Source organism: Prinia subflava, chromosome Z (assembly GCF_021018805.1).
Source record: "Prinia subflava isolate CZ2003 ecotype Zambia chromosome Z, Cam_Psub_1.2, whole genome shotgun sequence".
Taxonomy (NCBI): Eukaryota; Metazoa; Chordata; class Aves; order Passeriformes; family Cisticolidae; genus Prinia; species Prinia subflava.
The window spans coordinates 17,600,595-17,617,494 of NC_086283.1; the positions used below are offsets into that span (position 1 = coordinate 17,600,595).

The 16,900-nt window shown below is 54.3% G+C and overlaps 1 protein-coding gene across 2 annotated transcripts in view; it reads left to right on the top strand.

The window, feature by feature from the left end:
* Positions 1–5,887: 5,887 nt before the first annotated feature.
* The window catches only part of PCDH19 (protocadherin 19), a 64,551-nt gene continuing 53,538 nt past the window's right edge, over positions 5,888–16,900 (top strand). For both annotated transcript variants that reach the window (XM_063423252.1, XM_063423254.1), the window contains exons 1-2: positions 5,888–8,377; positions 11,344–11,671. In XM_063423252.1, coding sequence (XP_063279322.1) covers positions 6,237–8,377; positions 11,344–11,671 — 2,469 coding nt within the window. In that variant the 5' untranslated portion in view covers positions 5,888–6,236. The remainder of the gene's footprint in view (positions 8,378–11,343; positions 11,672–16,900) is intronic.

Genomic DNA, 16,900 nt, shown 5'->3' on the forward strand with positions numbered 1-16,900 from the left:
GGACAGGGCTTGGAGCAACCTGGGATAATGGAAGGTGTCCCTGGCTGTGGGGAGGTTTGGAACTAGATGATCCTTCAGGTCCCTTCCAACTCACACCATTCTGTGATGCTGGCTGCCCCTTGCCTTGCTCTTGCCCCGTGTAGGCTGGTGAGAGACAGCAGCCTCCCAGCTCCTTGCTGTGCCCTGTGCTGCTTTTGTTCACACAGGGTGTGCTTCCTGCCTCCTCAGATACCTTCAGAAAGCATCATCCGCCTATTTCTGCCCTTTCCCCACGTTTTGCTGCTAGGCAGGCTGTCTAAATTGGGAGTGGGTCCAGCGGGCTGCCTCTGGACCGACACCAGTGTTGGAAAAGAGAATTAGCCCTGCACCTGTCACTTTTCTAATATAGGCTTTAAATCTGATTATGACTGCCTGTCTGGCTCTGCATTATGTGCTTCATGATTATTCAGCATTATGTAATCTTTGATAAAAAGATGCTGCATCAGTAAAAGAGATTTAAACTATTGAGTGATAGGAGTTTATCGAATTCCTCAGAGTGATGTTGTCCTCTCTTTGGCACTTTAACCTCTTCAGTGGAAGGAGCGTGCCAGACGCTGCCCTTGCTAACAGCCAGGAAACCCTGCTGACTTGGGTGGAATTGCAGGAGTACAAATAAAGTTAGATTTCAGCTTAGAAAGACAGTTTTTTACAGTCTAAAGGCTCAATATTTTACAGCAGCGGTCTCTTATCTGCATTATGTGCAAACTGCTAACAGAGTTACACAGACAGATGTCTGCAAGTCCTGCAGATGCTCGATAAAGTTTGGCTCTCAGAGGGCCGATGGGCAGAGCTGGCCAGGATCTCCTCACTCCAAACCCTTTGAGAATGGGCAATGAATTCCTGTGAGATGAAAGGAAAAAACAAGTGTTTTAACCTAAGCTGAATACTTTGTCTTATTTTCCAAACACCCCCCTAAATATAAAAACTTATATTTTTCTCTGTTTAGGGCTTCCCTTTCTCATCACACGGTAGATGTTTCATGGCTGAATGGTCTAAGGATTTTGTTCTGAGTTTTCCTATTTCTTCATTTCCTTTTTCTATGTTACAGCTTTTTCTTTTTCTACTTCACTGTGATATTAGAAACATTTCTAGGGAAAGAAAAACCACAAACCTAAACTGTAACTCCTGACACCAGATACTTTGAAAAGCTTTCAAGTTGTGCAGAACTGGATACGCAAAGAAAGGAAAAAATAAACCTACATCATTTATTTTACTTCACCTAGTAGCTAAAAGCAAAAGGTACTGGAAAGGGGAAAAACAACACTTCAGAACAGAGAAACTAAAATAACGGTTCTGAAAAATTAAAAAGATGAAGTTCCTCTTTGATGTTTAAAACAAATTTCAAATTTTCAAACTATTTCATGTGCGTTCTCCCCAGTTCTGCAGAGAACTGGGGTGCTGGGGTGTGGCTTTTCTCCCCCCTGGCTCCAGCAGAGGCTGAGTGGGGGCTTGGGTCGCACCAGCTGGTGCAGGGACCTGAGGGAGCCTTGGCTGGGGAGGGATGCAGAGCAGGCACTGAACCCCACAGCCCACCCTCCTCCACAGTCCCACAGCCCAGGAGAGGCAGGGATGTGAGCAGGATCTGGTCAGGCAGAAGGTATCTGTGAGCAAGGGCCAATCCCTTGCTTGTGCTTTCCCCTCATCTCTGCACAAGGAATGTTTAATAAAACCTCTGAGCTTGCCAGCCTGCTGATACCATAGTTTTAAATATACATGTTTCAGACGCTGAGATTTACTTTTTGACAGGCATGAGAGACAGCTATAAATGCTGGGCTGGAGAGGAGTCATCATATTAGTGCTCAAATAAAGGGCTGCAAGCTGCACCACTTGCTTATAATTCAAAGCTTTTCTTGCTCTACAGCTTGGGTAGATCAGGGTTCTGGGCTGCCCAGACCCAGCAATGAGGTGGGCAGGTTGTGACAGGTTGTGGTGCCATCAGCCTCCTCCTGTGGCCCCCTTGGCCCCCAGCCTGATGCTCCAAGGGGAATGGTGCAGCTCCCCAGCAGTAGCATGAGGTGCTGCTACAAAATAGGCTTGCAGGGATGGCTCCTGCAGGGGGTTTGGCCAAGGGGAACATAAGGACCACCACGTCACCAGCTCCCTCCCTCCCATCCAGGCATCAGGCAGTGATGCTAAGGGCATCACCAGGTGCATTGCAACAGGAGTGCTGGGCTTTGGATAAGCTAATTGTGTTGCAAGGAGTGGAGCGAAGCTTTTAGATTTCAGAGCCAACGTGTGGCATCTTTATTAATGTGCCTACTTGAGTTCCCTGGGACGCGATGTTTTCTCCTTACCCTGGCCATCCATCTGAACTGATAATAGGACTATTAATCCATTTTGTTGACAGCACGCACAGACCTCCAGTGAGGCAGGAGATGGGGAAGAGGTGGGGCTGCAATCGATGCTTGTTTCATTCCAAAGGGATCCCGTCACAGCCTCTGACAAACTGAGCAGTAGCTGGAGGTGAACAGATGGAGTGCTAGCCAAGGTTACAGGTGATGTGCAGCTGGCCAGCTGTGGCCTGGCTTCTCCTTGGTCAGCTGGAGAGCATCCTGCAGAAAAGCACTGAGAGATGAGATGTTCTACAGAAGCCAAACCTGGAGACCTTGTGCTCCAGGGCATGTCACACTGTTCAGGTTCTACACTAAGCAACCTCATATCACTTATTGACCCACTTCTAATCTCCCTTCATACCCATACAGAGGTGAAGTTTCTCTGACTTCAGGGCCTTTTCAGCGCTGCCTGGCTGTGAGGTGACTGGCATGGCATCCATTGTGTCAGTGATTTCCTTTTTAGCAGCAAAAATACATATATGCAATCAATTAAAAAATGTGGGTCTTTTATAGGTGTGAGCCATAAAGAAATATTTCAGTGGAAAAAGAGCTGAGAAATGAGGTGCATCCCTGCCCAGCCCTTGCGCCTCTGCACAGCCCCTGCAGTAGCTGATCCCAGGTGCCTTTATATTCAGACTGATCCTGTCTGGTTTTAAATATCTCAAGCCACAGAACTTTTTCCCTCCAGGGAACCACGTCGCAGTCTCATAATTTTTGCTGTCAGCAGAGGGGATTTTTTCCCCTGTGACATTCAACCTAAATGCTCCATTTCTTCATTTCCTGTCATCCCTTCTAGTGATGCCCCTTGTACTCTATTAAATAATTCCTTCCCTCCCTCTCTATTTACTCCAACCAGATCTGTAAGGCTCTTAGTTTGTCTCCCCACGGACAGCTCTTAACCAAGCAATATATATATTTAAGCCTTTTAATCTTCTTTCAGGAATCAGTCTCTCCGTGCCTTTGATCATTTGTGTGGCTTCCCTCTGAACTGCCGCCAGCACGTCTGTGCCGAGGGAGCGCCGCGCTTGGGCTCCAGCCACACCTGAGCCCCCCAGCGCCTCCCCGCCGCCCTTCGATGTGCGGCACCCAAACGCCGGGGGCGGATCCGTCCTTGCTGCCCCTATGCACAGCAGTCTCCTGCGTCCCTCTAGCTGACCCCTGGCCCCAGGGCTTTCTCTGACGCGTTGCTCTGGATCTTGGCTTGGCTTGGCTTGGCTCGGCTCAGGCATCGCTGCCTGTCCTGCTGTCGCTCCTTTGCATCCCAGCCGCGCTCGCTCACATCTGTCCAAGGCACAGCTCCTTTCGCTGCTTCCTGCCCATATTTCTAATCTCACTAGGCCCTTTTTGTGTTAATTTTCTATGCTTGCTGGAGCTCACAGCACCTCCCAGTATAGCATCATCTGCCAAATTCATTAATGTGTAGTTTACTCCTCTTTCCAGGTCATTAATGAGGGTATTAAATGAGAGCAGCCCTAACCTAGATCCCTGCAGTACCCCATAAACACCTCCCCCTGCTTCTAATTACCCTTTGTTTATGATCCCTCAGCCAGGTTTTCAATCCACATGGCACAGTTCAAGTCATCAGAATTAATTTTTTCATGGAAGACTTCGACAGGGCTTTGCCCCTTCGTGCTGTCCCCACCTGCCACCCCTCCATGTCCCACTGACACTCCCCCGTGGGTCACACTGACCTCCGCTGCTGCTTTCCGGAGAGGAGAAGGAACATCTGGCAAAGGCTTTTTCCTCTGCCGGCTTTTGTCCCACTGCTCCAGGACACGGCAGCGGAAATGGAGGGGCGCTGCGTCCCTCCGGTGTCCTGCGGGAAGGAGAGGGCTCCCCTCGGCTGTCCCTGGGTACTATGTCCTTCCCTGGACGGGTGGCATTTCATGGGGGGGTGTCCATGGAGGGGTGCTGTCCTTGGCGATGGAGTCAATGGATGGATGCTGTCCAGGACAGGTGCCGCTGGAGAGGTGGTGTCCCCGGACAGATCGGACCACGGTGACGGTGTCTCTGAACGGAAGCTGTCGCAGGGACGCTGATCGTGCATGGATGCCCGTCCCCGGCGGCCGGCGGTATCCCGGTCACCCTCTACCGGCCCTCCCAGCCGTGTGGGGCCCGTGGCCGGGCCATGCTGTTCGAGGAGACCCTCCCGGCCGGGTGTCCCGGAGTTTCGGTGTCCCCGTGTCCCCATGTCCCGTGGTCCTAGTGATCCTGTTTCCCGGTGTCCTGGTGTCCCAATGTCCCTGTGTCCCGGTGTCCCCTTGTCCCGCTGCACCGTGCGCGGGCCGGTGCCACGCCCCGCGCGGCCGCGAGATGGCGCCCTTGTGCCTGGGAAGGCGCGGCGGGGCCCGACGGCGCGGCCGGGCCGAGCTGGGCGGAGCAGGACCGAGCCGAGCCGGGCCGGGCAGGGCAGGGCAGGGCAGGGCAGGGCCGGGCCGGGCCGTACCGTACCCTGCCCTGCCCTGCCCGGCCCTGCCCGCGGGGCGCGGCCCCGCCAAGGCGTCGGTTCCCGATGCCAACCACCCAAAGGGACCTGTGCCGTGGCAGATGCACCGGACCTCCGCCCCGCTGTCATTCCTCGTCACCGACCGGCGGGCTGCGGGGGGCTTTGCCGACGGCCGCGCCAGCCCCGGCCCGTCTTTAACCCGGGGATGGGAACGGCGTGTTGGGAGGTTTCCGAGCCGCGACCCTCCGGAGCCACTGCGCCTCCCCTTCTCGGTGACGCCCTCCCCGGGCCCCTGTACAGAACCCCCGGGACCCTGCGTACGGTGTGCGCAGAGACAGGACATAAGACACGGGCACACGGACCCGGGAATGCTTTATTTCATTGTTAGGAGGACATGGTACCGCGGTGGTTTCTCCAGGGATCAGCACGGTGCAGCGAGCGCTGCGCGGCTGGAGCCCCCGGGGGCATTGGGCGCTCCCGCGCCCCTCTCCGGCTCCCGGGAACACTGCCCGGCGGGGCGGGGTCCTCCTGCCCCAGAGGGTTCAGTCTCTATAGAACGGATTTGGGGCGCTCCGCGAGACCCGGCTGTTCCCGCGCTGCCCGCGGGGATCCGCCGCCGCCCAGTGCGCACCCGCCAAAGAAGTAACCGCCAGTGGCTGAGGCTCCGGGGCCAAAGCACCGCTGCGTCCGCAGCTCCCGGGCAGCGGGACGGGCTCAGCGGCGCGGGGCAGCAGGGGCAGCACGGACAGCAGGGACAACAGGGACAGCAGGGACAACGGGCTCCCGGCTCGGGGTAGCGCGTCCGTTCCGTTCCGTTCCGTCCCGTCCCGTCCCGTCCCGTCCCGTCCCGTCCCGCTCCGCTCCGCGCGGCTCCGTGCCCGCTCCGCTCCCGTCCGCGCCGCCTCGCCGGCCCCGCCCCGGCCCCGCCCCCCTGCCAGCGGCGTTATTCTATTGGCGGCTGCGCCGGGCGCCGGTCCCGCCCCCGAGCGCCCATTGGCTGCAGCTCGGCGCCGCCCGCCCCCGCGCCTCCCGCCCCCGCGCCGCCCGCCAGCGCTCCGGACTGCGGGCAGTGGCGTGCGGCCGCCGCAGCGAGCGCCGGCGGCAGCGGGCTCGGCGCGGCTCGACACCGCACGGCTCGGCTCCTCGCTTCTCGCTTCGGTACCGCTCGCCTCGGCACCCCGCTTCTGCTCCCGCACCAGCTCGCCATGCCGGGCGCTTCCGCGGCGCCACCGGCACGGAGCTCCTGAGCGGACGGCGTTGGCGTGTGCGCGGGGGACCGCGGCTCCGGTGCCCGAACCCGCCCGCCCGCCGCCGGGGCATCCCGGCGGCCGCTGCCCGCATGAGCGCGGCGGGCTCCTGAGGCGCACGGCCGGCCGCCGTCGGGGCGCGGCGCGGCGGGCGTAGGGGCCGGCGCGGCCATGGGGGCTCTCCCGGCGCTGCTGGGGGCCGCCTTGCTCTGGGCCGGCGCCGGGGCCCTCGTCAACCTCAAGTACTCGGTGGAGGAGGAGCAGCGGGCCGGCACGGTGATCGCCAACGTCGCCAAGGACGCCCGGGACGCCGGTTTCGTCCTGGACCCCCGGCAGCCCGCCGCCTTCCGGGTGGTCTCCAACTCAGCCCCCCACTTGGTGGACATCAGCCCCGGGTCCGGGCTGCTGGTGACCAAGCAGAAGATCGACAGGGACTTGCTATGCCGACAGAGCCCCAAGTGTGTAATCTCGCTGGAGGTGATGTCCAGCTCCATGGAGATCTGCGTGATCAAGCTGGAGATCAAGGACCTAAACGACAATGCGCCCAGCTTCCCCACCGACCAGATCGAGCTGGAGATCTCGGAGACGGCCAGCCCTGGCACCCGGGTGCCACTGGAGAGTGCCTATGACCCGGACTCGGGCAGCTTTGGTGTGCAGAGCTATGAAATCACCCCCAATGACCTCTTTGGGCTGGAGACCAAGACACGAGGTGATGGGTCCCGTTTTGCTGAGCTGGTGGTGGAGAAGAGCCTGGACCGTGAGACCCAGTCCCACTACAGCTACGTGATCACGGCGCTGGATGGTGGTGACCCGCCCAACTTTGGCACAGTGGAGCTCAGCATCCGCGTCATCGACTCCAATGACAACAACCCGCTCTTTGAGGAGCCAGCCTACACCGTCAGTGTGCCTGAAAATGCCCCACCTGGGACGCCAGTCATCCGCCTCAATGCCTCTGACCCGGACGAGGGCACCAACGGTCAGGTCCTCTACTCTTTCCACAGCTACGTCTCTGACCGGGCCCGGGAGCTCTTCCAAATCGACCCCCAGAGTGGCCTCATCACGGTGAGCGGTGCAATCGACTATGAGGAAGGTCACGTCTATGAGCTGGACGTGCAGGCCAAGGACTTGGGGCCTAACTCCATCCCTGCCCATTGCAAAGTGACCATTAGCATCCAGGACGCCAACGACAACCCGCCCCTCATCAACCTGCTCTCTGTCAACAGTGAGCTGGTGGAGGTGAGCGAGAACGCCCCGCCGGGGTACGTCATCGCCCTGGTGCGGGTCTCGGATCGCGACTCCGGGGCCAACGGGCGGGTGCAGTGCAAGCTCCTGGGCAATGTGCCTTTCCGACTCCAGGAGTATGAGAGCTTCTCCACCATCCTGGTGGATGGGCGGCTGGACCGGGAGCAGAGGGACCAGTACAACCTCACCATCCAGGCTAGGGATAATGGCATCCCTTCCCTGCAGGCCACCAAATCCTTCACTGTCAAGATCACCGATGAGAATGACAACCATCCCCACTTCTCCAAGCCCTATTACCAAGTCATTGTGCAGGAGAACAACACCCCAGGGGCCTACCTCCTCTCTGTCTCAGCCAGAGATCCTGACCTGGGCCTCAATGGCAGCGTGTCCTACCAGATCGTGCCCTCCCAAGTCAGGGACATGCCTGTTTTCACATATGTCTCCATCAACCCCAACTCTGGAGATATCTATGCTTTGAGGTCCTTCAACCATGAACAGACCAAGGCCTTTGAGTTCAAGGTCTTGGCAAAAGATGGGGGTAATCCCTCTCTGCAGAGCAATGCCACTGTCAGGGTGATTGTCCTGGACGTCAATGACAACACACCAGTGATCACGGCCCCACCGCTGGTCAATGGGACGGCGGAGGTGTACATCCCCAGGAACGCGGGGGTTGGCTACCTGGTGACAGTGGTCAAGGCAGATGACTATGATGAGGGTGAAAATGGCAGACTTTCCTATGAAATGGTGGAAGGAGACAGAGGATTCTTTGAGATCGACCAGGTCAATGGAGAGATAAGGACCACCAGAGCCTTTGGGGAGAACGCCAAAACAGCCTATGAGCTCATTGTGGTGGCTCATGACCATGGGAAAACATCTCTCTCGGCTTCTGCCTTGATTTTGATATACCTGTCTCCGGCCCTGGATGCCCAAGAGTCCATAGGATCTGTTAACCTCTCCTTGATTTTCATTATTGCCCTGGGGTCTATTGCAGCCATTCTTTTTGTCACCATGATCTTTGTGGCAGTCAAGTGCAAAAGGGATAACAAGGAAATCAGGACCTACAACTGCAGGTAAAGATACCTTTGTTTATGTGCACCTGCGGGTCTGCTTTGATTTCTGCCATCGCTGTTACATCGCTGTTACTTTTGCGCTTGCTAATGTATACTTGGGGGTGGTGAAGAGGGGTGGATTTGCCCTAGGAACAAAAGTGAGGTTCCTGTCCCTGTAAGAAAATTTCTTGCAAAGCTTTAAGAAATTGTTCTCTGCGAGGAGAGCAGAGTAACGGATCGACTTAATTGTGCGGTTTGACAATCTGTTGCAGCATCCCGGATTTTCCGCTCTCCATCACAAAAAGCGGGGAGAACGGTTTTGCAAGGGCAGGGCTGGTTCCCGTGGGCAGCCCCCCGTCCCCCGCACACCTCCCCGGGCTGGCGAGCGGGGAAAGCCCCGCGGCCGCCGCAGCATCCCCGCGGCAGACGGTGCGAGAGGCGCGGCGGCACCCCCGAGCCTCGCTGGCCGCTCAAAGGAGCTATTGTGTGCCCGCTGCGGCTCCGGGCCCGGCCAGCCGTGGGACCGAACTGCGGAGAGGAGCGGCGAGCCCCCCCGGCCGCCCCCGGAGCGCCGCTCCAGCGCCAGGCATGGCCGGCTGGGCTGGCAGAGACGGGGCCAGGGGGGATTTCTGCAGCGCGGTGTCGTTTTGCCCTGGCCGGACGAGTGCTCCGGGGTCCGAAATGCCGAGGGGAGGTCAGCCCCGCGCCTGGAGCCGCTGAAAGGCTGATAGGGGAAATCCAGTCCCCCTGAATATGTAACAGCCTGGCGATTATTGTCTCTCTTTTACTATTCTCTGTGTTACACAAGTTAGGAGACAAATGCTAACCACACATGAATATCAATCAGATGCCATAAAAGAGCAGCTGCAATGCCTCATAAATGGTTTAATCCTGTTACTAGTGAAATAGCCATGACTTCTCCATTCCTTCGGCACCGAGTCGTTTCAGAGAGGAGGGATGGAAATTAATTTTGCTCTACCTTGGAAACGCACGGTCGCCCCTGGCAATTCAGCGGCGCGGGGGGATGTGCGGTCTTTAAAGTTTTATTTACGCAGAAATAATGCCGGAGAGTCGGGGCATTGTACCCCGTTTTCACAGCGTAAACTGCGTATATAAGCCTTTTTGCTCGATGGGGGAAAAATCATCTGCAAATAAAGGTCGGTCTGTGCTGTATTATGGGATGTCTAGCTTCAAGTGAAAGCTCAGAGACCAGATTTCTTGCCAGCTCGGCCCATTAAAAGTGGATAGGACCTGAATGGATAAAAATCATGTTGTGGTGGTGCCCCTAACAGCTTCTCACATACGTATAAGCTCTGGGTTTTACTGTGACGGCTTAGGGATTAATGAAGTGCGGTTTAATTAAATAATTGGTCAATAGAGAAAGGACAGCAAAATGAATGCCTGCAGGAAATAATTGGGCTCTCGCATTGCCAAACTTAAACATTTAGGTAAACAAAACAATTAAAGCTTCATCAAGCATTGTTAGACGAGTCAGCAGCATATAGACTGTTGGCACAACAGAAATCCCTGCCTTCCTCTGATTTATTTGCACACTCGGGGGTGCTCGGGCTGTTACCGGTGTGTGTCTGAGCAGGAGTCAGCTGCAGAGGTGGGGAAGCACCAGGCAGGCTCAGCAGCAGCCGTGACCATGGGGCACCCTCTCCCCACGCCTTCAGGCTTTGCAGTGCCTTGTTTTAGAGATTCTTCACAAGAGCTGCTGGAGTGTCTTCAAAAAATGTGTTAATTTATGAGGCACATATGAGGGCTGTTCGACTTAGTGGCATTTTCATGCTCAGGCAATTAGCTTTCTGGAACAAGAATATTTGTCCAAGATTTGCCTTTCCAGATAAACTGTATTATTTATTCATCCCATTATTTCTGTTGCAGCTATTGGATTTTTTTTTTTTTATGCTGCTATCATAACAAGATGAGGAGGAAAATCCTGACTTTCAAATTTGTATTTCTGACTGTGCATTTGATGTGGTTCCTGAGGAAATACCAAGCTGCCCAGTGCTGTGAATGTACAAATTCATGGCAGGAACTGTTGTGGTGCTCACTGTGGGAAGATGAGCCACAGTCACTCTGAGCTGAGCAGACCCAACTAGTGCAAGGTGCAAATAATTTGTCATTATTTGCTTCGGTGGTGTTTTGCAGTAACTTTTTTCCTCTGGTGTTTTGCAGAAGGCAAACAAGGCACTTCATCAGTTGATTCTTTTGGCAGGTGGGAAGCAGAGAGGGAAGGAAAGGCTGAGAAAAACAAGCTTGCAGTAAAATAAAAAGGTCAAAAAGGATCATTTTTCTTTGCAAAACACACGGTTGTTGTTCTCTGATATCTAGAAGGTGAAAGCATTTCCCAGCAGTAGGGGATGTGCGTGTCAGGGTGAGGGAGGAATGGAATTCAATTGGAGAAAAGATCAGGTATGATCAGGAGACAGTCAAAACACCAGCGATTTAGATAAAGCATTAATAAACAAACAGCTTTTGGAGTGTGAGAAAATTGAGCTTGCCAGCTAGGACTGCTTCTGGCTGGGTCTGCTTTATTTACTGCTATGGAAAATGAACTGGGAAAAAAAATCTGCTATTCGCTTTGAATTTTCGTTATGGGGACCAAATTAAATCACTTTTAAAATCCTTATTATGCATGGAAATGAATGCAGGTACCCTTTTCAGTTCATGGATTTTAACATCTCCATTTTTCTCTTCTGCAGGCTGGACTTTACTTCTAGTAGCTAAATATCAGCAATTACATACACTAGGTCACAACAGAAGCTTTTTTTTTTTTTTTTACATATTTGACCTGAAAACATTATACATACGAAAATAAGCTAAAGACCGTGTCGTGCCACCAGACCCAAACCATGACGTAACGTGCATGACTAAGAAGCCTTCATGGAGATGGGGGCCAAGCCCTCTGGGTTTCTGCATGTGTACTTAGCGGGGCAGGGTTTAGGATGCTCTCAGCTTCTCATTTTCCCTCTGTCCCCCAGAATCGCGGAGTACTCCTACGGGCATCAGAAGAAATCAAGCAAGAAGAAGAAAATCAGCAAGAACGACATCCGCCTGGTACCGCGGGACGTGGAGGAGACGGATAAAATGAACGTTGTGAGCTGCTCCTCTCTCACTTCCTCCCTCAACTACTTCGACTACCACCAGCAGACCCTGCCGCTGGGCTGCCGCCGCTCCGAGAGCACCTTCCTCAACGTGGAGAGCCAGAACAACAGGAACGCCGGCTCCAACCACATCTACCACCACACCTTCACAGGGCAGAGCCCCCAGCAGCCCGACCTCATCATCAACGGGATGCCGCTGCCGGAGGTGAGTGCGGGAGGGCTCCTGCGGCGTCAGGAGCGCGGTTGTGCGGAGCTGCTGCCTGCGGGTCTGGCGCTGCCAGCCGGCACTGCTGCCTCCTGTGTGCGGGACACAGCACTCCCGGGTGATATCGGTGTGCTGGACACACCAGGGGAGGCAGTGATGGAGGACGGGCAGGGGGAGCAGCCGGCACTCACCTTTGGGTTCTGGGGCTGCCCTGACGTGTGGCCATGGGTGGATGTTTCATCCCCAGGCTCTGCAGAGACCCTCCTAAGTGCCCAGGTGGGGATGGGCCAGGCCAGGCTGTGTCCATGTGTCCGGGAGGCTGGAGGTGGCTGCTTTGCAGGTGGATCCTGAGTGTGGCGATGCTCAACGGAGAAGACACTTGCCTTCACAGGAGTTTTTTAAAAGGTTGTTGGAAGGGGTGTTAGTGGCTGTTCCTCTGGAGGCAGCTGGCTGTGCTGGGGGTGCAGACAGTGCAGGATGCCCCATTATGACCACCTGCACACCTGGCTAAGTGCTGTCCTTTCACTGTGCAGGACCCTGGCTGGTATGGGAGGGATGTGCGGTACCTGCCGAAGGCAGGGAAAGGGACCACTCTGATCCACACCATCCTCATCAGTTTCTTCTAATTCTTTGGCTTTCCTGTACATCACAGGCATCATTTAATGTTGCTTGTTTGTCTCTCTTTGAATTATTGTTTGGTTTTAAGCAAAACAATCAAAGGTTTGTCATGTTTCCTGCTTTGAACAGAATAACAAAGCTGAAAAAGCAGCTGAAATATTTATGGCTCACTCTGTTTTGTGTTCAGTGTGCTGGTGTAAATGCAAAATGCTGCTGCTGAAGGCAGTGGAGCTGCTTCAGATTCATCCTGGTGCTGCAGAGAGCCGAGCCTGGCCCTCTGCAAGGCTGCTGGAGAGGGCTGGTGCCAGGGGCCTGGTCCTGCTGTGGATGTGTTGGCAGAATGCTCACTGAACTGTGGTGTTTGACTTCCACTGAGGCAGAACTAGCTCTGAGAGCTTGTGTACCAGTGTTAGCCCATACAAGTGACCATTGCTGTTGGCATGCTGTGGGCAGTGGTCCCTGAGGAATTCCTGTCTTCCTGGAGCAGTGTCTTTTGGAGAGGATTCTGGAGTGCATCTCTGTCTGGCGCCTTGCTATGGACACTGGAGCAGTGGAACGTCCTGTCTGCCTGTGATTCACTGCCACCAGTCACAAAATCCATCATGTGCTGGCATTATCCAGAAGTGTATGCTGGCAGTGGGAGGTCTCAGGTACCAGGGAGGATGGAAGGACCATCAGGAACATTGTAACTCAGCTGATAAAGTTAACAGGCAGCTGCATGCAGAAGGCAGTGCTGCTAGTGCTTCTCTTTTTTTACAACAGCTGGGCTGGGGTCTCATGGAATGTGCCATCCAGAGATTTCCCTGCCTTGTTCACCCTCTTGTGAGGGAGACAGGGTACTTGTTTCTCCCTGTGGCTCCAGCTCGCCCCATCTTCCCATCACTTGTGCAGGCGAGCTGCACTGTGGAGAGCTGGGAGCTTGCCTGGAGAAGGGAGTTTGTCTCTTGTAATGAGTGGCTGGAGTGTCAGTGGAACCTTTCCCCCTGGCAGGAGGGCAGCAGGCAGCTGGCCAGTCCTGGGAAGGGACCGGCGGCTCTCGTGCGAGAGAAACACATCCTGGCGGGGGTCTGCCCACTCTCTGGAGGTGCTTTTGGACAAATGGGCAGGATCAGGGTACGGGGTGGAGAAATCCCAACTGGAAGCTGTTTGGAAGTTTACTTTAGGGTGGGAATGTCGATTTTTGGCAGAACCCCAGTGTTGAGGTTCCAGCTGTTGCAGGCAAAGCTATCTTGCTGGTGGTGTGGGTTTTATTGGCTTCTAAAAATCCTAGTGATCCCTGAGGGTGAGTTGGTTCATTGATGCTAGAGTGACAGTCCTGGCACACAGGGTGACACAGAAACTCCATAGGAGTTGTTTCCCGGGAGGAGCATGGCAGCCCCGTACCCCCTGTAGCTTGTCACTGCTGGAGCAGGCGCTGCGGTGTGATGCTGTGGCTGTGCAGGGTGCTATTGGCACACCTCCGGGTGGTGAGGATTTAATAAACACAATCTCTGCCCAGAGTTTACAGAGCCAAACCATTCCTTGCAGTGCTTCCAGTGGTGCTTTGTCTGGGCTGGTTTGAATTGCTTCCAGTGATGAAGCCGCCGTTGTTTCCCCTGGGAGGCTTTATGAGGTGTCAGCATCGGGGAGATATCATTGCTGCTCCACCTAGGAGTGACTTTTCCTGATGGGAAGGCAAAGCATGGGTTGATAACAGATAAAATACGAGGTAAATGTGTCTCTGGCGATGTCACTTGGCATATGATGGTTGTGGCTGGGGGTAAGCGATTGCCTCTGCAGACATGCGCTGCCCCAGCAGCAGTGGGTTTGTGATGCAGCTGGTCTTTAACATGAGCCTCGTTTACTTTAGCAGTCAGGAGCCTTGAAATAAAAGTCCCCAAGGATGGCTTGTTTGTGGAGCTTCAAGAAATGTTTCTTCCAGTGTGGTGGCAGGTCTTGGGGCTGGGAATAATTGGGTTTGTTGGTGCTTCTCGTCTTTCCCTGCTGATCCAGGAAGGATTAAAGAGTGGTGTCTGTGGGGGCTGCAACCCCGCTCTGAGAGTGTAAAAGAAGTTTGAGGCCACCTTTATGGAGCTTTTCCCTTTGGGTGGGGCTGGGCTTGGCTCTGCCTGTGCCAGGGTGCGGCTGCCAGGAGAGCACTGGGAGGCAGTGGGGGATATCCTGGGGTGTTCTGGCCCTGCTGAGAATCAGTGGTCCCGTGGGTGCCGGGGTGTCACTCGGGGATGCCTGCCCAGAGCCTCTCAGCATCCTTGTGGCCGTTGGCAGCGATGGCAGAAAGCGTTTGTGAGCAGCCCCGGTGATCGTGGCTGACAGCGGGAGGCTTGGCCCCCGTTAGTGTTTGGACTTGTTTTGCAGCAGGGAGAGTGGGACTTGTTGGAGCTGCAAGGGCATTGCTGCTCAGAGGCTTTGCTGCTGCCGAGAGCTCTTTTTTATCTTCTTTCTGAGCTGGAGGAGAAGTAGGCTTTGAAACCAAAAGGGCTTGTTGTCAGGTTTTGCATGTATATTGCTGGGAGTTGTACCAGGAGATTAAAAATCAAAATTAATAGGAGCCATTAGGCAGCTTCCTTGATAAAAATGCGTGTTGCATTGGGGTGGTGTGGAAACGGGTCTGAATGCAAGCCTTTTAGGATCCAAGAGACATGACTTGCATTTAGAGTAGCCACCCTTGGGTAACACTTACATGCCTGGATTTTGACTTGATGGTTTAAAAAGTAAACAGTATGTGTATGATGGCTGTGTCTGTGTTCCAGAGGCAGTTTTACATCCCAGATTTGCACCGCTTTGGGAGATGATGTTTGTTTGCTGCTCCAGGATGGGAAACACCCTGGGGACAGCAGCTCATTCTGGTGGCCAGTGCAAGGCAGGATCTGGCATGTGAGAGGTGAAGAGGTGTGACGTGGGAGTGGGAGAGCCCTCTTTGAGAGGCTGGATGTCCCAAGGTGGAATTAGCATGGAGGTTCTTGACTGACTCTCTCTGGGGGTCCGGGATGGCTCCATGGTGGCAGTGTTGGTGGCAGCACTGACATTCCGTGTAAGTGGAGTGTGGATCAGGCGTGTTCCTGCTCTGGTGCTGCTTTGGTAGGGACCCCTGGAGAAGAAGGTCAAGGTGGAGCAGCCTCTGATCCAACAGGACCCGAGTCCTCTGGGGACCCCCACACCCCACAGCTCCCAGAGCCGTGTCCGGCGCCGGGGGGGCCATGGCCATCCACCGCCTCCTGAGCTGATGGCCACCATCAGTAAGATGGGGAATTACTGGTTTTAGTGATAATCCTGGTCTAATCCCCCAACCTTGATACACTCCCGCATAATCCTCACTCACACTGATTTAGTTGGGGCTCCTCCTGGTTGCAGGGATTATTTGAGGGAGCAACAGTTGCAGGATAAGGCCCCGCTGGTTTCAGATCTGCTTTGTACTACCTGGAAAGTGTTCTCCTCACTGTGGGAAATGGTTTTCTAAGCACAATAGAGCAATTTTCGTTTCAGGCAGCACCGGCAGCTTTTGCTCTGGCTATCTGGCGGTGTTAACTAAAGCACATTTCTACAACACACAAAGATTTTTGTTTTGTAAGAAATGAAATCAGCGTGGCTGTTTCTCTTTCTCTGTCATTTCTCTACTTGTCAATTCTTTCTTCCCCTCCAGCTTATCCTCCTCTTCTCCGCTAGCCTTAAAAAGCCCCCGAAGTGTCTGTTATAATCACATTTTGTGTGTTACAACCAGAATGAATGTACTCACTTTAATATGCTGGGTTTGAGGAAATCAGTTTCTGTCTGGTATAACAGACAATTTGTTATAAACCATGCCATTTAGAAGTGAAGGGCCTTGCTTTAGTGCAGCGCTGGGGAAACGTCATGATATATAATTGGAAGGGATTTGGCTTGCTTCTGAGTAATGCTGTGTATAGAGCAGGGGAAAAGGGAAAAAAAGGAGATGATTTTCAACCCGGAGAAAGTTTGCTGTGTTGAGACAGGCCAGGCTGATGAAATGAGGCTTATTTTCAGGAGCGATAATAATTAAAGCATTATCAGAGATGACGTTCCACTAGTGGCAAGGCTGACTTCGCAGGCAGCGTTGCCAGTCTTGTTTTCTCCTTGGGAGGTCACTGTAACTCAGCACTTTTTTGTGCCTGCGACGTGATGCGCACCACGACGGGTAAGCGCAGGTCACGGCTCTGCTCGTGCCTTCTCGTGCCTGAGCAGCCCTGGCCGGGAGCCAGCCCCAGCCTTTGAACTGCAGAGCCCCCCAAACAGGACTGGTGCTCTCAGCTTTAGACATCCACTGGTTATCTCCTTGCTGGGGCTGGCTCCTGGTCCCTGCCTGGGCAGCCAGCATCACTCTGCATTGCCAGGGACCAGAGTTGGTGGGGTGGGGTCTCCCAGACCTCCCTGTCTGCTGCTCACTCCAAATCCCAGCAGATTTCTCAGCTTAACTACTCCCAAAGTGTTTTGTGTATCGCTGTAGGTTCCCTGACCTCTCTGAGCATTGGAGGCTGACATTATGGAAATCAGCAGCTCTTTATTCCATTCTGAGGTCAGCCTAACCAAATTATACATCTCTTAATGTAATCGCTCCAAGCTGTTGTATGGAGAAATTCGCTTGAGTACCTTGCAACA